The following is a 20,399-nucleotide window of genomic DNA, read 5'->3' as shown; positions in this document are numbered from 1 at the left end:
ATTGTATAAGTTGTATAATTGATGTGAGTATTATTAGATATTGCTTCATTTTCATCCTCTCATTGGAACACAAGGTGAAGTTATGCTTGCATTTAAGAAAGCCATCCTTGTGAAATGGCTAAAAAGAGAGGAAAGTCTTAAGTATAAACAGAAATCATGTATCAGAATTTAATCTATTTTCAAATACCACCTTTTTCTCCTTAAGCAATCTTATACAGTTGTTATTTTTCTCAGAGCTAGTGTGAAAGCATATGAATATAAAAGAATAGAAACAGAGCAATAAAAAAATTTCAAACCTTCTTTGCAATTATAAAAATAAACAATGTAACATAAGCCTACAAAAAAAAAAAAACCAAAAAACCTTTAAAGTAGTTTAATGTCTGAAAAGCCTGTGATGTAGAACCCAGATCTGAAAATAATTGTATGAGGAAAAGGTTGATAAAATGCTGTCATTTTTTCATAACCAGACAAATAATCAATGGATGGGATTTAGTATGAACCAGACTAACTTGCTGATTGATTTAATTGATTTATTTCCATCAAATTATTAACAGTGACTATTTTAGGAGTGATAAAGTGTGTGAGTGATTTTATGTGATAAAGTCTGGTTCTGGAAGTCTTCTCTGACACACACTTGGCCTTAATCAAGGCTGGCTACCTCTAAAGACTGAGTCTTCATTACATTTTTAAATCTATAGCTTGCTTCTTAGTTGCACCCTCTGAAAGAGCAACACTTGCTAAACACACACACTGTGAGGTGAGATTTCTTAGAAGCTATGTTTAATTATCTAGCCTGTCATATGTTCAAACCAGTGCAGATCGCTCTTTGGCTGTTGTGGTTGCACTTGAAGAAACATGAACTGCAAGCCTCCAGTTCTGAGTATTTTGTTTGAAAATATTCAAGATAGCCTTGAAATCAGAAAATTCCTTCCTCCTTCAGTCAGGCATTTTTTCTACTAGTGTATTTTAACATTTTTCTTGTAGATTGCTTTTTTTCACATGCTATCTCAGAGATAAGGAGGAGGAGATTGTCACTGTCTCTACTGAGGCATGAATTCAGAGAAAGTATGTATTGGTTCTTTTGAAGTGATACCCTTCTGTTTTGTAGTATGTAGTCTACACAAGTCTTGTCAGCTCTCCTGTGCAGTGATCTTATTCAGAAAAAGTGCTGGGAGTAACAAGAAAAATATACACAGCACTTGTTGGCTGTCTGGAAACAGCAAGTAAATTAAAATATGAACAACACGAGCATTAGACACTGATAGTTTGTCTTCTCTAGAATTCAGTAGTAGAAGCAGCTGGGAGTGAGTCTGAGGCAGGTATTTCACTCGCCCTCTATATAGTCTTTGCAGTATTGATACATAAGTGAAGACAAAGGTGAAATAAGTAAGTCTCAGGGTGTTTATGCAGAGAGAAAAACTGTGCAATAATTTCTCTTGGGCACTATTCTTATGTCAAAAAGGTTATTGGGAAAGTCATATATGTTTCAAAATGAAGGACTCAAGTAGATATAAGTAACTGGCATGTGCAAGAAGGAAGAGAAGGTGAGGATTTGTGTATTTTGTTTTCATGTTCTGATGCTAACTTTGGCACCTCAGTCTGGTATTTCAAGAAAGGTGGGTGAGCATTTCAAGAAATGAAGGCAAGCAGATGCAGTGAGTGCTATTAATGGTAGGCAGATAAGAATTTAGAGTGTTGTTGCAAGGAACATGCAGAGAGGGAAAAGCTGGAGTACACGTCTTGAAGGCTATTCTGGGAAACCTGTTTAAATTGGTGTGACATTGATAATTCATGTGTTTTCAAAGTGCATCAAACAAGCAGTGACAGAGGAAGTTCAGGCATTAGTGTAAGAAACATTTGCCTTCCAAAGGTGCACTTAAATCATCTGTATGTTTCTGACACAATATGTATTTCGGAAAAAAACGCCAAAACTCTGTGTAATAGCTTCTGGGATGTAGTTGTCTTTGGCATGTTGGTATAGTCTAGCAGAACTGATCTGGAGCAACAGAGGAATTATACCAGTTCCTTGGCATTTACTTCTGATTTTGTTCTGGGTGGTCAACCCAGAAAAAAGTGGGGTAGGGTAAAAATTAGTTGATTGATAGTGATACTTAAGGAGGAAAAATACAGGAATTGAAGATATCAGCTTGCACAGTTGTGGAAAATGGCTGTCTCATAATTTTACAGTGTAAGAGAGAGAAGCTTCTTCAGGACTGGATATGCAAAGAAATTAAGTATACAGGCAGTTAATGTTGAGCTAGGGAGGCATCACAGCACACCCACCAGTCCAGATCCTCAGCACCAGGGAACACGTGCTCCGAAAAATTTCACATCTTAACCTCGTGGCTTTAGCTATAGGAATGTAATTGTTTAAATAGCTATGCAGAGAAATGCTTCAACTACTTTTGTAGGCCTGTGTTCCTATGTAAGATCTTTCCACAAAGATCTGGTCTTTTATTCATTAGTATGTATGAAACGTGTAAACATTGACCTACTTTAAACATGCCTGTTCATGAGTCATTGGTGTTCCACCTTTGAAAGGAGTTACTCTTTCCAAATACTGGGACATAGTTGCTTGTTGAAAGCTATAATTAGCAAAAAATTGACAATAGTTACAGAAATAATAGTCTCAGTTCAGATTGGTGCATTTAGGATAACTTAGTTTATTGTTTCCCTTCATATGTGCTTCCTTATTCCATTTTAGTTTACAGAGTGAAAGCCCAAAAATACGACAATAATTAATGAAATCTTCCCTTGTTCTCCATGAGTTTGCTCTGCTCTTATGGTACTTAATTATACCACTTACACTTTTTAGCAATACTCTTAGAATGTATCAGCTTCTCTTGTATTGCTGCTACAGAAGGCAGCTCCCACAAATGTAAGGAAGCTTGAAAAAAGCTCCACTGCTTATACTAGAAAAAATGTGGAGGGTGAGAGTATCTGTCCTAGGGAATAGAAGATGCTTTTTTATTAGCAATAGACTGACATGCTGAAATCTTGCCAGGGTAGTCATTACAGGTATCCACTAAAATCATGATGACTTGTATTCCATTTCAGTTTTGCAATTAATTCAGGGCCAGAGGGTGTTTGGTGATATTTGCTAGACAGTGAGGTTTAAATTAAAAATGACACATGAGCTGTGAAGTGGAGTGAAACACGGATGAAGGTTTGCAAGCTGGACTAAGAAACAGAGGAAAAGATACCTGTCTTACCTGCCTTCAGAAACCAATACTGGGATTTTATGTTAGCTTCATGGAAAATACTTCAATTGAGTATGGACAGAGCTTCAGTATGACTTTTCATGTCATTTGGCAGAGTTAGCTTCACCCTTCTGGTTTCATGACATAATTCATTTCACTTCCTGATTGCAACAGTAGTGATTCAGCAGTGGGTTGGAAACTACTTTATTTTGCATGTCTCCAGCTGTAGGTTAGTGCTGTAAGTTAATAAATGTTAGCCTTAGTCACTGATGGCTAAAAATGCGAAACAAGTATAAAACAAGTGAGTCTAACTAAGGAAGCCTGGTAATACTGTTTTTCTTTCAAGTTTTCCCCATGTTTCTAGCTAAAGGTTGGTAATGCACAGAAAACAAAAATTAAGTTTAAAATGTATTGGGTGGTTCCAGTGTATCCAAATGAGCATTTAACACTAAAACCAAAATGCCCTAGGTTTTTCTTTCGCATAAGTGGTGAAAGTTAAGTTTCTGTGTTTGCTTAGCCTACCAGGAATGATGTGGTGTGTAATAGCTATAATTCTTGATAATGCAGAGTTGTGAATTTTTTTTTCAGTAAACTGTTCTTAGAATATGGCCAGTTCCATAAAGACCTATGTAATTTATCTCATAAAGGTTTCCAGGTAAACTAGCTGACTTATTTTTTTTTTTTTAAATCTTTAAATCATAAGACAGCAATTTAAAATTTGTTTGCTACTGCATAAGACCTCTACAGCAAGCTCAGTGTTTGGTAAAAATTGATACATTCCTTCTTTTTATACTACTTTTTTCTCCCAACAATGACTATTCTGTTTACATGTTGTTTGTAATTGTGTTAAAAACGTCTGTGCACATATGTTTTAATATATGTATATGTATATATTTCTTTTTGCATTTTAGAGCTGTGATGGCCAGTCACCAAGCAGAAGTTCAGAGTTTGAAGCTAGATAATGATTCAGTTATAGAAGGAGTAAGTGACCAGGTACTGGTGGCAGTTGTGCTCAGTTTCACTTTCATTGCTGCTCTGGTATATACACTTTTAAGGTGAGAATGTGTTGACAGGAATTATTATTTTTTTATGAAAATTGACTAACTGTCTTGACAACTTCATGTATTGGTACATAAAAACTGATTTCATGACAGTAAGGAAGTGATTGTTTGATTGCTTACTATGTTTAATTAATTGCTTGGCACAGCTAGAATCAAAAATGGAGTTTAACTCTTCCTTATCTTCAGATAATCAAACTGAGTAGTGTTCATCATTCCTTAAGACTGAAAATGGTTTCATTCACAGTCTGTATGGCTGCTTTATTGTATTTGGTTGCAAAGTACAGCTTCGTCAATGACTCCAAGATAAAAATTGGATGTATTCCTCCAATGTATATTCTAGCTGCAGTCTCCTTCCCAAAAAACAAACAACAACCCAAATCCAAACAAAGTGACTGATTTTTATTTTTTTTTTTAATGAGTATGCTGTAAAACAGTGGACTTCAATATGCATTCCATACAGGAAAATGTTACATTCAGAATTCAGTAACTTGAATGATCAAGTCATCAAAGCTTATTTTCATTTCAATTTTTCTTTGCATCCTAACAAATATCTTAGCCTGTGTGTTTTGGGAAAAGCCAGTCTGAGGTTTAGATTGACTTATTTTATTTCCTTCCATTTAATTTCATTTAATTTCATTCCATTTCATTTCATTTCATGGATGTGTATAGACTTCTGCACACAGAACAGTTTTCAAAACCAAGGGAACTCAGTTTTAGTGACACAGTGGCATCATGGAACTTACTGAAGAGGATATGTCCACATTAGAAATATTGCTGGGGTAAAGCTGCTTGAGAACAAGCCACAGAATAAACAATAGGTGGAAACACTTTGTTGGACTGCAAGGCAGTGCTGCAGTTCAAGACCAGGAGATCACAAAGGAATCTTAAGAAATGCTTCACTTCACATTGCCTTTTTTTTTTCTGAAGCTGTTTCAGTTACTCAGATTGCTTTAAGAATGCCTCTTTTTCATCTCCTCTGTTATGATTTCTCTGGCCCTCATATTGACATTTTTGGCAGTTGTGACTTGAATTTTAAGTGTTTAGTTTGAAAGTTAACACTTTATTTTTGAACTCTAGAAAGGCAAGTAAGAAATGTTAAAAAAAAAAGTGAGTGGAACATAGGTCAGCAATTGGCAAGAGTAGCAGGAGTTCAGTCAGAATTAATTTCAGGGAGATGATGTGTCAATTATGAACAATTACTTAGGGAGGAAGATAAGGCTTGTTATCTATTGCCTCTGCAAGTGTAATGAGGTAGGTAAAAAGTTTGTGAATCCTGTTACATACCTTGATGGTTTATTTTCTGGAGGGACAAATAAACTGAAAACACAAAGCTTCTAGACTTTGGAGGTCTGCATTGTATGATTTGTTACCAATGACAGGACTTGAGGAAACACGTGAAGCTGACTCAGAGGAGGTTTAGGTTAGATACCAGAAAAACGTTTTTCACCCAGAAGATAGTTGAGCATTGGAACAGGCTCCCCAGAGAAGTCACAGCAGTAGCCTGACAGAGTTGGGCAGTAGTCTCAGGCATATGTGTCTTGAGGTGTCTGTGCAGGGCCAGGAGTTGAACTCAATGATCCTGATGGGTCCCTGCCAATTCAGCATATTCTGTGCCTGTGATTCTATGACTGACAACTAAAGTCTTACCAGGATCCTCTTAGCTCCCTATTCAGCCTTTTGGTACTTTTTGAAATCATCTGTATTCAGCAGCACTCTTCATCTCCTTTATATTGTTGCCATCAAAATCTGCACAGTATAGTAGAAAATCTGTACAGTACAAAAATTATGGTACTTTAATTTATTTAGCACTGAGGGGGAAATGAGGGAGAAAAAGCATATTTTCTTTTTCTTCTCTAGTTACCTTGGACAGTACAGTAGTCATTGTGTTCCTTATATGGTGTTCATTACCCCAGTTTTTTTCTTTGCCTTTCGTGCTTCTGTGTCAACAGAACTGAAATACTTGGGTAGGAACAGATCACGGGTAAGTAAACAGGAAAGAAAGATTATGGTAAGAATAGTTGCTGGGGCTGAATAAAAAGGGAAATGAGGAGCAAGGAGTGTGTGTTGCAGTAGATTTTAGGGGGCAGAAGCAGAATATGGAGAAAATTTAAGGGATTTAGTTGTACTTGTTTCCATTTGAAAGAACTCAATGAAGCATCACATCAAGGCTTCATTCATGCTTCTGGCAGAGAAACAAGCCATAATTAAGACATGTAACAAGTTGCAAATTTGTAGTTCAGGCACTATACCTTTGTAAAGCCTGTATGATTTTGAGTTATAAATTCTGATGAAATGAAGCCAGATTTTTTTCCATCATCTTTTAAACTGGTGAGTAGGTTGTCACCTTACAAATGAGATTGTGAAAATTCAGTGTATTCAACAAATTAAAGGAAGCCTGACCCTTTAATTCCCTACAAGAGATTTGTCCTAGATGACTTACCTGTTCCATGTTTACAGGTCTACAGGGTTAGATCTCTTTAATCTCATTTTTCTATCCATCATATGGTTTGATTATAAGATCAAGTCACTATTTTCAGCAGAAGCAAGATCTTAGTCCTTGGAAATTAACATGTCCATCACTGCACAATAATGCACCAGTCCCCTTAAGTACTGTTCCTCTCTTTCCTTGTGTAAGACTGCACAATCTGCATGAGTAGGCATTCTTCTTCCTTCCGATAATAATAGTTTGGTGGGGCCCTCTGTGGTATATAGTACAATTTTTTCATATCATGAGACCTTTTTCATCAAGTTTTGGTGTGCTAGCAGTCAGAAAGAGGGGAAATAAAAGGCCTTTGCATATAACTTTTCTTTCTGGCTTGTTTGATAATGCCTTTAATTACATGGCACCATATTGGTTTTCATTTATTTCAGTTACCTTCTCACAATAATTGCATGACAGAATTTATGAATTTGGTATGTCTTGAGCTCTGCCTGTCCCTTGCTGAACACTGCATGGATTTCAGCTACCTCACCACCATCTTATGCATAAGTGACAGTACACACTGTATGTACCTCTGCAGCTCTACAAATGCTCTCATGATTTTGGCATAGTATATGATGACAGGGTAAGGTCATAAAACGAACACTTGCAGTAGCAAATTTACAATTAGTTGTTTATGTTGAAATCAGAATAAACTGTCTTAAAATTCACACCTTCCACTTGTGTGAATCAAACTGAACTTCAATATATATCAAACATTGTGGCAAACTGAATATGTGAAATACGTTCATTTTGTAGCATCTAAACAGAAAAAGACTTCTATACATATAACATGTATGACAGCCAACATCCACAAAATCTGATTCATGGAGACCAAAGGGGCGTAAGAATATACCTATAATACAGGTTTTCCATCATATAGCTTTCATATGTCACCCACATTCATATTAAATAAAATTTCTTCAGCCATGTAAATATTAGCATGAAAAATATGGGACTTATCTGTTTCTCTTTGAAGAAAGAATGAAGCAAACAAAATGTTAAATATAGCAATAATGCAATATTATGATTATGCCCATAGTATTATTATTATTATTATGCCCACATTAACTGAAGGAAAATATTGCAGAAGCTTCTAGAAGCATTGAGGAAATTACATAATACAACTGCAATCACAAAATATCCTAAAAGTTCAGCCAGTCCAGCCCTGATCTCTGACAGAGGATCAGCTTACCTCAATATCCCTGGAAGCATTGCAACCTGTTTTTTGAATCAACTTTTAGTCAGGGATGGATCAAAATAGCCTGAGGTAATCTTGTCTGATTTTGTACACTATATGCAGTTGGAAATGTGTTTCCACAGGCCTTAGATAATTGTGGGAAATAATTGCTCATATTTATAGAATGAAAGACTTACCCTGTCTTGTTTTCATTCCATGAACAGTCTTCTATATAAACTGACATTTCTTAAGTCTTTCTCTAATGTTTAAAAAATGTAGGCAGTAGTTCTTATTATCTTCTGAACTTCATCCAACTTCTCTATATGTTTCTGTGCATTTAGCCCAAAATGGAGAACAGAATCCAGCTGAAACCTCAGGAGTTCTAAGCAGACTATATCATCATTGAAATCCATATGAGTTAATAAAGCATAAAAATTCAAATTTCTAATATGCTGTTGGTTCATATTTATTGTAAGTCAACACTTCTGATTGTTGTAATTTTTAATTTCAATTCTGTCCCATTGTGCTTTTGAACTTAAAATGTTTAATATATCCATCCTTCTTTTTTCAGTGTGTCCCTTCCCAATGATTCCTCTTGGCATATCTAACCTGCAATTTGCTTGCCTGTCGAATCTTGCTTTTTTTAAAAAAGAGTAATTTTAAAAGAGTGGTTTCTTTTTATATCCAGTCTGCTGATAGTTATATAAATTCAATATTCTAAATGTAAGTTGGTCTACCCTTTCTTATGCAAATGTCATGTAGCAGATAAAATTGAAGTAATTAGGAGGTTGCAACTCTATGACTTAGGCAGTGAGTGAAAAACTAGTAATATAAGTAGACCAACAAATAAGATACTAGCAGCAGAGACAAAAATGAAAAATATTTCTGCATGTTTAATAAAAAAGCTTTCAGGCAACTTTATTTTTTGTAGGTTCATGGCTTAATTTTTTCTCAAAATCTAGTTTTAATGTAATTTAGTGATTGATTATGCAGTCACTGAAAAATCTTGCTGTTGTATAGCTTTAAGTGTCCAAACTAACTTTAGGCTCCAGAATAAATACCTGTTTCCTTAATTATTTGTGTACTTCCTTTAAAATCTTTTATAGCAGGAAAGAATTTTTTGGCCTTTGTTCAAGTTTCATATTTGTTTTAGTGAGTTATTTTTCAGTGTTACAAGTCACTTGTATTTATTTCCTTTCACAGAAATGAACATCAGAACATACATCCAGAAAATCAAGAGCTAGTGCGGGCTCTTCGTCAACAGCTTCAAACTGATCAGGTACTGTACTAAGTGTTGATATCATTCAGCTCTCTGATGTGGGGTACTGAAGGCTTCTCTGAGGTTCTGGAAGAAGATGATCTTGAAAGTTGTGGGAGTTTACTTACTGTACAGAGGCATCCTTGAAACCCATCAAGTACTGAGATAATGTAGCTTTTTTTATGGGATGCATTAAGTAATTAAAACTAAATTTTGGCTGGCTTTTCCAACTTCCCAAAGAAGTTTTTGCCACAAGGTGGAGTATGTTAGATTGTGCTGTGTGCTTCCTGGAATGTTCTTGGGAATTTAGGGGCAAATGAAAGGAAATCTGGAGTACTGTTTGCTGAGACAGGACAGGGGTTAGATGTTTAGACTGATAAACCGTGTGTAGCAGAACAATGGCACAGCAACAAGAGCCAGGCTACAGAGTGGAACTTTTTAGCAATGCCTTTGGTCACAGGACAGAGAGTAGTGGTTTTAAACTGAAAGAAGCTAGGTTGAGATGGGACGTAAGGAAGAAATTCTTTACAGTGATGGTGGTGAAGCCCTGGAATAGGCTGCCCAGAGAAGTTATGGATGCCCCATCTCTAGAAATGTTCAAGGCAGGGTTGGATGGGGCTCTGAGCAGCCTGGTCTAGTGGAAGGTGTCCCTGCCTATGACAGGACAGTTGGAACTTAGTGATCTTTAAAGGCCCTTCCAGCTCAGACCATTCAATGATTCTATGGCTGCATCCAGTTTGGACATGTAGCGTCTAAGCAATACTTTTGGAGAAAATTGAGAACAGTCTTTCATCATGATACTTCTTTGTCAAGTTTCAACAGGGATTCTGATAATATATCTAGGTTTCAAAGAGACATGAGCAGCTGATGTTTGCTAGAAAGATTTTTATTGCATAAAAGCATCAGTCTCAAAGGCAAAAGGTTTAGAAAATTAAAGTATTTGCTAAAAGCTTTATGCCAATTGGCATAAAGTCCCGAGTTCTGAGCAGCAGCAGCTCTCTGGTATAAGGTACCGATGTTCAGGGTAGCAGCTTGTCAGTGTGGTGTTCTGTTGCCTTGGGCAAAAGCAGCTGGAGATGATGATGGTGCTGCTGTTCTTCTTCTTCAGATGTTTGGTTTTTTTCTGTTGGTCTTTCTTCTCTGATCCCCAATACAGAGGATTAAATTCATAAATCATCTAATCAGCTAAAAACACACTTCTAAAACAATACTTTCTACACAAATTTGAATTTAATTCTAACATGCAAAAACAATGTTCTCTTTACCTAAATTTTATCTGTTTTATCAGGGTATTATCTGTTTATGTGAGTAATTCTATCTGTTCTTATCTAAGAATGCAAACTATGTTTTCATTATTATTTTCATTATGTCTGGAGCTAACTTGAATTTGTGAATTTGAATTTGTGAAGGGCATTATCACTGAACCTTAAACCAGGTAATAAGGCTTTTCACTAGCTAACACAGACACTTAAGGTGCTTAAGCTATAGTAAAACTTATTTAAAACTAAAACTTACACTTTTATTCTGTATCTATGGCTTAATATATTTTAATTCTTTTCTCTCTCTGAGGAGCTCAGAGAGGCTTTTATTTTGGATTCCAATACTTCTTGAAATAACAGTGCATATTTATGTAGAAGACAAATATGGGAAAATGGGGAAAAAAACTGTTTCATGACTGACATACACAAGACAGTATCTATGTGTGGGCTTGGAAACACTAAATGCTGGTAAACAAGACAGTTCAGTTACTTGGCTCTGGACAGACCTACTCAGGATAAGAAAGTAACAATATAGATCTGAGTTTGTTATTCATGCTCCAGCATATTTAACCTGACTCAGTGTGAAGGACCAAGGAGGTTCTTTGTGGTCTTTAATTGATTTGAATCACACATTTAACAGATGAAGGGAAAATAATGGTCCCATCACAAGAACTTGCTTATTGAATCAATGCATTTATGTTTGATTTTTACATTTAAATATATTTCTCATTTCACATAGTTCTGCATTTGACAGTTTGACTTAGAGTGAATGAATACCAATATAATAATATTTTTTATAACTCAGTGGACTTACATAAAATGGTATCTCTAACACTTTACATTTTCCTGCTGTTCCAGCAGGATGCTTCTGCTGGTGACCGGCATCGCTTCTATACAGATATGTCGTGTCCAGTCTGTTTGCAACAGGCTACATTCCCTATAGAAACAAACTGTGGACATCTCTTCTGTGGTAAGCAAGAAAACCTCCTAGTTCCAAAGATAAAACTAGAACAGAAATACAAACTTTTGGCACTAGCTCAGGCATCCTAATTCCAAACTTTAACTGTTTATCATTGTGTATGCAAAAGAAATAATTTTTTAGAAATAATTGAGAAAATACATTTATGAATAAACAGTCACTTTAAGAGTGTGCTTCACTGTTTTCTATGCTATCTGGAATTAAACTGGTTAATTTTAAAATGCCAAAGAGTTAATTTATTTCTAGTTTAGTAAAAACCTGAAGAGGTTGAAGAATATTTGGAAATGTACCATTTTAAAAAAGATGGTTTAGAAAGAATAAAGTATTCTTTATCTCACAGAATATTTTTATCTTGGAAGTTCTGCAGAATTATGAGTAAGTGCACAGTTGATTAAAGTGTTTGGTTTTGTGTTTTTTTGAGGCTATGTTTATGTACAGACACCCTATGTAGCATTTTGCTTCCTCTCCTTCAGGTTCCTAGTAGGATTTCGCTGCATTCATCTAGTTTTATGAAGTATATAGTTACAGTTATGCCATGCCTAGTTGTTTAAATGAAAAAACAAGCAAGTTTGGAAAAAACAGATAAAATACTCACATTTTTATATTTTTCTTCATCTGTTGAAACTGACGATGATAAAACCAAGTTTTTAGGATAAATTTTACATCTCTTGACGTTTTTATCACTTCTAAATTTTAAACTGGTAAAAATTTTAATTATTTGCTTCTTCATGTAATGATTAAAAATTTTTGTTTTCAGGAAATAATGCCTTAGAATTACTGATTCAGTTGAACCTATTCAGGACTTTTCTCATTAATAGCATTGAATTTGAACATGTTAGTTCTTGGTATTTTCAGTGAATGCTGTACACAAAATTAAATCTAGTATAACATATTATTTCAGGTGATGTGTTTTTCATCTCAGGAGTTTAAATGTGTATACCTTACCTTCACCAGGTTCCTGCATTATTGCCTACTGGAGGTATGGCTCATGGCTGGGTGCCATCCGCTGCCCAATCTGCAGACAGACGGTAATATTTTAAGTCATCATGGACCTGTCAGTTTGACTGTCTAGAATAGCCTGACACAAGACACTTAGATGTGAGCTGCAGTAATAAGGCTGGCAGATAAAGAAGTCTGAGAGGGTGAAAGAATATATAGGACAGATTAAGAAGTCTGAGAGACTGAAAGAATATAGAAGTATGTGTGAGACAGGAATGGTGGACATTCAGTTTTTTCCAAACTTCTTGCTTTGACAAATGACTCAAAAGATGCAGATTGTTCCTGCAACTCAAATGTAAGTGAACTGCACTGATAACTCAGCTATTTTTTCTGTAAAGGGCATATGAAAACAGAAAATAGTGAGATTTCAACTTTGATTTTTTCATGCTTTCTGTTCAGGATGTTAACTTCTTTTACCAGAACTTGCATATAAAGGGCCTGGTTGTGGTAGACTGCCAGTAGCAGCACACTACTGATTCTTGAGAAATACCCTCTCCCTTACCTCTGTCCCTACCAAAAGACCTATCTATTTCTTATTTTGGGCCTATTTTTAACTTGTATGTATTATTAATTTTGTCTTTGTAGAGCAAGCATTAGCTTACTACCTACGCAACTTACTTACATTGTCAATTTGAAATATGTTCCTGCAACGCATTAAGGCTTAGGATCTCTGAGTCTGATAGTGTATGACTGAAAAAAAGTACATCTTTATTTTAACAGTGCACAAACTACAGATCTAGCAACTTCTAATGAATGACGTAACTCACGACCTTGCCCCTCCATTATATCCTGCTTTGATTGTGTGTATCAGCAGGACAAATGACTGTAAGAAGACAGTTGAAGGAAAGAAAAATAGATATGACTGGAGGAAGAATGAGTAGGTTTAGAGTGTAGCTAGTGAGGAAAAAGACACAAATAATAAAGGTGGGGAAGTTGGAAAAGGGGAAAATAAGTGATTTTTTTAATGGCTTTCCTTATGTATATTTTCATTTACCTTCCTCTGAGTAACAGGTGTATTAGGTGGCACTGTTTGCATGGTTATGTATTCATTCTCACCCTGGTTTGTAAATGGGGAAGGGAAAGATGTACACATGAGCATGAGTCATACAAGAGGTTTGTGGCAGGACCAGAAGCTGAATGAAGATCTGCTCATGCTCTCATTTCTAAATGTGACTGCCACACAGATTTATATTTAGTTGCCAGGTATAGAGGAAGCTTCTGAAGACTGTAGTAATTTCAAGTGCTGTGCCTTCTCTGTTTCCTATGATAATCTGCATTTTATACCTGTGCATTGCTTCAAAAAGAAGTCTCAAGTTTTCAGCAACTCCTATGCAGAAAGATAACATACATAAGGTCATATTCACATTTATCTTATTTCTCTATGTTTGTGTGAAACTTAACCTAAGAACAGAGCAAAATTATCTGTCCTTATAAAAGACATGAAGGTTAATACCTTCTTCTGTTAATTCATCTCCGTATGAAGAGCCATATGCAAAAATGAGTTTTGCTGCATGTTTGTTGTCATGAAAGGCAGTTCTAAATGTAGTTAAAGAAAGGCCTCATTGATTGCTTTATTTGATTTTCAATTTAGGAAACAAAATTAGGTGAATTTGGTAAATTAACTTAGTTCTCCTAACTGACCCACTTATGAAACATAAAGCACTTAGGTGTTTAGAAAAAAACATAAGCCTCTCTTAAAAGGAAGGTTACTTTGCACTTTTTAAACAATCTCTTTTAAAATTAATATTCTGTAAGGAGCTGTAAGCAATTAATTAGTTAAAATTTAATAGCAGTATCCATGCTAGTAATTTTCAGTTTATTTTCCTATTGACTATTCAACTAAACCAAAGTTTTTTCTACGTAGTTAACTGAAGATGACTTTTACAGTTAAAGAAGAAGATGTTTTACAGTTGCATGTTTAACATAATCTCCCTGCTGTGCCTAGGTAACACTGTTCTTACCACTCTTTGGTGAAGATCAGCAGGGTGCAGCCCAAGTGTTTCAAGATGTTAATGACTACAATCGAAGATTCTCAGGACAGCCCAGATCCGTAAGTTTTGGGTAAATTTGGGTGGAAGTCAGTGATGTCAGGAGAGTTTGAGAGCAATTTTTTTGTGGTTTTGTTTTTTCCCCCTTCTTTCTTTTTTTCTTACCCTGGAATGTGGATTTTCTCTTCCTGATACACAGGACCTAGACAACTTTCCTTTAGGAAATTTATGGTGAAATGGTTAGATCAAACCCAAGACCTCAAAGTTATTCACTTGTCATTTATGAAAATTTACAGAAACTCGATTTTTTTTGTTGTGAGAATCTAGTAAGTCTTGAGTTTTCTCAAGTGTTCATGTGTTAAGTTGGTTTTTAGATACAAGTCATTATTTTGAAAGGATCAATAATTAGTCAGTAAAAATACTTAATGAAATACATGACCTGCAAGGAAGAATATTCGCTTCATTGATCTCTTTACACTGATTAGAAGAATCTGAAGTTCTGCTCTGTGCCTTTCTCCTCAGACAGCTATATGCTGTCTGCATTTTTTTCATGTTTCCCCTAGCTTATATTACAGTCTTTATTCTCCTCTATGAGTAAAGAAAAACAGATTTTTTTTTTTTCTGTAAATAGCTAAGAGGGGTAGTCAAAGTTCTGAAAATGCTAGAAAGTCAGCCTTGTGTGCCTGTCTCCTGTGTGCATGTCCTGTTTCACAAGGTGAAATGCACACACAAGTATACTAGTAACCTCCCTGCTTCTCTTCATTTTTAATGGGATTTGAATATAGCAAGAAGACATTAGCAAAAAAAAATCTACAGTACAAAGAGACAGAAGAGGGAAGGGTATTTTTCTAAACCACAAAATGTACGGGTTTTATCCAGAAGAGACTGAAACTGCTTTTCAAGCTCTATTAGACCTCTCTGCGAGCTGTGTCTAGTCCCCAGTAACCTGTCTGAGGTCATGCCAGAAATCTGCATTAAAACCCTAATTGGACTAGATAAATTGTCTTTGATTTATACACAGTGTTACCACATACAAAATGTCGTTCTCAAAAACTTTTTCAGCTATGGCAATAACTCATTTTAATGGAGTTTAATGGCTCTATGTAGAACTGTGTTCCATAAAAGGGAACCAGCATAAAATAAGTTTTAAAGTTCACCCCTCCCTACTCGTCACAGCAAAACCTGAATATTTTCTATTGAGTAGTCTCTTGCTAAACTGGCAGAATCATAGTAGCAAAATGGAAAGGAGCCAGGAATAGATTCATTTAAAGGTTCTTTAATTTACTTTGAAGCTTCATCCATCCTTTGGAAACTTGTGTGAGTCACTGGTTATATACCAGGAGAGGGGGTATTGTGTTTCTGAAAAGCTCTGACCTATTCTACTTTATCTATTGGACTTTTTCTTGCAATCCTTGTTTATCTTGTATTCTGATCAATACTTTACTCCAGTTAACCTGTTTGCTGTTTCTCACTTTCCCAGTCATTTGTTTTCCTGTAGTATTCATTGCTTTTCCTTCATAATAGATGCCAGTATATTTTCTAGTGATGTATATTAAATGTGGTTTTCATTGTAGAATAACACAGTTTGACTGTTTCTTGAAAACAAAGGTATTCCAAATCTGACATTCTACCCAGTAAAACTGAACTCATTAACTCTTCCCAGATTTTGTTCTAATTCCTATAAACTAACAGATTCTAAGATGTGATATAGTAGTAGAAACTTCAGTTTAGCATGGATGAGTTGCTAAAGCAAAATAGTAACTTTTGGGTTCTTTCTTTATAGATTATGGAAAGAATTATGGATCTCCCCACTTTATTGCGACATGCTTTCAGGGAGATGTTTTCTGTAGGGGGCCTCTTCTGGATGTTTCGCATCAGAATATTCCTCTGCTTGATTGGAGCCTTGCTGTACCTGGCTTCACCTCTGGATTTTCTTCCTGAAGCTCTGTTTGGAATTCTGGGGTTCTTGGATGATTTCTTTGTCATTTTTCTTCTGCTGATATATATCTCTATCATGTACAGAGAAGTGGTAACACAGCGTCTAAATAGATGAAATGGACAAAAGTGACTCAAAACCTGAGTCAGTTGTGGAATGTTTTAAAAAGAAAACTATAACGTAAGTATGATTTAGCAAGGTGCCTGTGTATGATTTCAGTAGTAACAATTTTGTAGCTGGTTATGTTATACAAACAAAGGGTTAGTATATGGTGATGCTTAACTGGAATCTTTAATTTGTGCATTACATATGCTTCGTAAGGATGAGGATAGTTTCATAATGTTGTAATAAACCACCTTCATCTACTTCCACCTGATGAACAACTGTGTGTAATCAAAACAAGAAACATTTTTTTTTTGTGTGTTGTGGTTTGTGAAAAAGGAGTTCCAGCAAAGTGCTTCAAACAATAAGCCCGGTTGTGTGATCTAGATGTGGAAGAAAATTCAGAAATTCTTCACAGTACAGTTATCATGGCTAAATTGTTTGATGTCTTCCTGTTGTGGGCTAGAGTTTTTTGAAATAAAAGTAGCTTTGTTTGTCTCTGTGGAAGAAGAAACCATGTTAGAATTATCACCCTGCAGTTTGCTATTGTCCACATGCTTCGGAAAAATAAGGATAAGACCTTGGTATTGTTTGAACCGCACTATTTACAGTTGCATGCAATTTGTATAATTTTCTTTTTATATTTGGGAATATACACACAATGTCTGCTCTACATTGAGAAATCAGTATTATGCACGTCACACTTGTTAGTGCTCTATTTTCTTAAGTGAGAGCATGTTTTTTTTCTTCAGACTTTTTTATTTGGTAAGTATGTATCTTAGAAGCAGAGGTTTTGTGCTGCTTTGGGTCAGTGCAAAATGTCTCTGAAATGCAGCTTTGCATTTCTGGAGATGCATCAAAATATTTGACCAATTGGAGAAGACACTCAAATTCCAAATAGTGGTTGAAAAAAGGAAGTCAGAATTGGACGTTTACACTACATGTACATGTATGTGTACAGTGTAGATGTTAAGCCAAGTGTACATTCTGCAATATATGTGTACTAAACAACATAGATATTGAGGTGATTTTCTGTTGGAGTTTTCTTGTTTGATTGGTTGTTTGATTTGGATGTTGATAGAAGGGGTTCTGAATTACTTTGAAAAATAGTCTGTGATAAGGGACCACAAAAAAATCTTGAAAGTGTTTTCAAAAATACCTAGGTATTAATTATCCTTAAAGCTTATTTTTTTTTTCATGTTGAATCTGAGCATAGGCTATCATAGTTATACAAGTAATTCGAAAATGCTTTAATTTTGAGCAATGATTGCCACTATAAAGGTCCAGGATATGACAGATCATTGTACTTTTTTTAGCTGGAGGAACGATAATTGCAATTTAACATCCTGAGTACTTGAAAGACAGTGAATTAACAGGTGATTCTTTGTGTGTTTAGGTATATAGATGAGACTTACAATGAAAGGGACCTTTTCACTGCTTTTGTGTTTTCCCCTTGCAGTTGTCTTTCCACAGCTTCTAGCACTTAGGCACATGCAGGAAGATGATAGAGCTGAAACCTCAGGGGTCAGTTATTGAGGGTGCAGATTTTCCTTCAGTGTCAGTGCTCTAAATGGCATTGGTTTAAAACTAAATTCACTGATTCTTCATTTGAAAATGAAGTTTTGGAAATCCAAGGACATTTTACAAATTAACTGGAAAGCTAAACTTTTCTTGGTTACTGTCTATTAGAGATAGGCAAGAAAAGAAAATGAAAGGGAAGTGAAGCAAGGTTTGGTGGAAGAGCACTAGAGAGAAAATTACATTTTTGGAAGCAAATGCTAGCTAACTTTCTTGAGCATCTTGGCTGAGCTTTTCCCTTTGTGTTGGCATTGCTTATGTATGGTGGTGTTTTAGTGGCTACCTCAGTCAAAACTCTTTAAGGTATTATTGAGTAAGAATGAGATATTCATAAGCTGTTAGATGCATTTACAAAGCAAGACAGTAGTTTAAGATGTTATGTAAGACAAGATTTCACAGTTTTGCTCTAAGTATTGTTTTTGGTTTGGGGATTTTCTTTCCTAAGAAATCTGGCTGAAAACAAACCCAAAAAATTCTTTTTTCAGTGAGTAAATTTAACACCCTATTTTCTCCTGGAGTTTAAATTGTAGGTCTGCTTAGGGAACAGTGTAATCAGCGTTTTTTCATGGAATTTGTTGATCTAGTACCTCATCCATTTTATGCTATGATTATGATTTTCCCGTGACTCTCTGAATCCAGAATGGATATAAATGCACATGAAGCTGCTTACTGATTGGTTTTCTTTGAATTTCTCAATTCCACATGCTACTGTGAAGTTCATGTGGAAATTCCCTATCCCATCCAAGGGGATCCTGTGTATCTGAAATCATACACAAACCACATCTGAAAGACTATATGAAGTTTCCCCATGCTCTTTTTCTTCAGTACATATCTGATGGCCAGAAGGGTTTCACTCAGAGGCTTTTGCTTACTTTTGAGTGTTGAATAGCATTGTAATCTTAAATTCAGCACATTAAATGCTTGACAGAATAAGGACTGTTCTTTTCAGCGATATGCGTGTTTGCTTGTGGATATTCTTTTTTGGTCCTGCAAACCAATGATAAACAGTATTATGACTTGTTCAGGTCTTTCTGTGTAATGTGAAGCTGCCTCTGTCTTGCAATGTCTGGCTGCTGCTCCTTTCCACAAATCTGAAATAGCTATGAATTAGCTATCTTGGGTACTTAGCTTGAGCTTAACCTAAGCTCTAGAGCTCCCGGGAAGCTGGAGATTAAAATATGAGCATGTAGTATTCCTGAACTTTGTGCTGCCAAGTTGTTCTGGCAGCAATGTGAAAGGTAAGGGTTAGGGCTGAACAGTGGCTTTAGGATGTAAAGGAAATATGTGATGCTGTGTGCAGAGTGACTGCAAACATGGCTGTGGTTTTGTCTCCTGAGTTGGGGTGGGTGTGTCACTAAGGGGGGAAAATTTTAAAAAGGAAAACTATGGTTGAAGATGTAGGTAGCTAAAACACAGTTCTTAAAAGATCACATGGGGCACCAAAAACTATGTGAAATATCTGATTGTTCTAGCAATATAAAAAAAAGAGGAAAACAAAAATTATATTTAATAGCTCTTAAAAAATAACTTGTAGCATCTTGAGGCCTAATGATCATCGCTGTATAGAGCGATCCATTTCTGTGCTGTTTGTCTGCCACACCATTGATGTCTGTGACAATCAGGCACAATGTGTGGTTTGGGGATACAATTTTGCCGTAAGTTTCATAGAACTGTAGCAGTATGTTACACTAGATTTTTAAGACAAAAAAGTTTAAAACTACTTGTTGTTACTTTTAATGATAATAAATTGCTGTTAAAGAGATTCTCTTGGATTCTTTTATTTTATTGTGTATCTAGATGCAATATTGTTTTATTTTCCCTTTTCCACTTCCATGTGTTAAAGTTGTGGTATCCCATCCTTGAGGGGAAGGCAGTAGACAAGATTTGCAGGTGCTCATGGTCAAAAGAAATGACCAAAGTCAGAGGGTCCACAAAAACTCACAAAGTTCTATTAGTAAATTACATACTTGGCATGGAAATTGGTATAAGTTAGGACCTGATCTCCTCTGTGAAGACATGGCAGTGGGTTTTGAACAGCGGGGTAGGGTGAAATGGGAGAGAGAAAGACAGAAATAAATTAAAGAGGGGGAGAGAAAGAAGGAGAGAGGGAAAGAGAGATCACCGGTCCTAGCTCCAGCACTGATCCAGCAGGGGTATCCTGGGAATGCTCACACATGTGGGCTTGCTTGGAATACCTTTTATAGGTAAATCTACCCATCTTGAAGATAAGTTTCTCACTTTCTATGCAAACTAGCAATCCTGTGCAGTCCATTCCTCTAGACCTTTCTGGAAATGGCTCAGAAGGCTTTGGGCATCTCTGATGGTCTTGATCCCCTCTTACAGTCCATGCCCGCTTCTCAGCCTCATCCCTGCACTTCTG

At 35.9% G+C, this 20,399-nt stretch overlaps 1 protein-coding gene across 32 annotated transcripts in view; it reads left to right on the top strand.

Annotated features, from left to right (window-relative positions):
- Window positions 1-20,399, top strand: part of RNF170 (ring finger protein 170) — a 56,504-nt gene that overhangs the window by 20,277 nt on the left and 15,828 nt on the right. For 6 of the 32 annotated variants that reach the window (XR_015280599.1, XR_015280600.1, XM_086868201.1 and 3 more), the window contains exons 3-7: window positions 4,112-4,255; window positions 9,124-9,199; window positions 11,299-11,407; window positions 12,371-12,444; window positions 14,361-14,465. Coding sequence is in view for 29 of the 32 variants with exons in the window: in XM_086868201.1 (XP_086724327.1) it covers window positions 4,119-4,255; window positions 9,124-9,199; window positions 11,299-11,407; window positions 12,371-12,444; window positions 14,361-14,465 (501 nt within the window). In the remaining 3 variants the exon portion in view is untranslated. Of the gene's footprint in view, window positions 1-4,111; window positions 4,256-7,132; window positions 7,327-8,261; window positions 8,392-9,123; window positions 9,200-11,295; window positions 11,408-12,370; window positions 12,445-14,360; window positions 14,466-16,186; window positions 19,782-20,399 lie in introns of those variants that run through there. The other 26 variants (XM_086868188.1, XM_086868185.1, XM_086868187.1 and 23 more) reach the window with 10 other exon arrangements.

This window comes from Cyanistes caeruleus, chromosome Z, assembly GCF_971803275.1.
Source record: "Cyanistes caeruleus chromosome Z, bCyaCae1.hap1.1, whole genome shotgun sequence".
In the NCBI taxonomy this organism is placed as follows: Eukaryota; Metazoa; Chordata; class Aves; order Passeriformes; family Paridae; genus Cyanistes; species Cyanistes caeruleus.
This window is presented reverse-complemented; position numbering and strand designations above follow the sequence as displayed.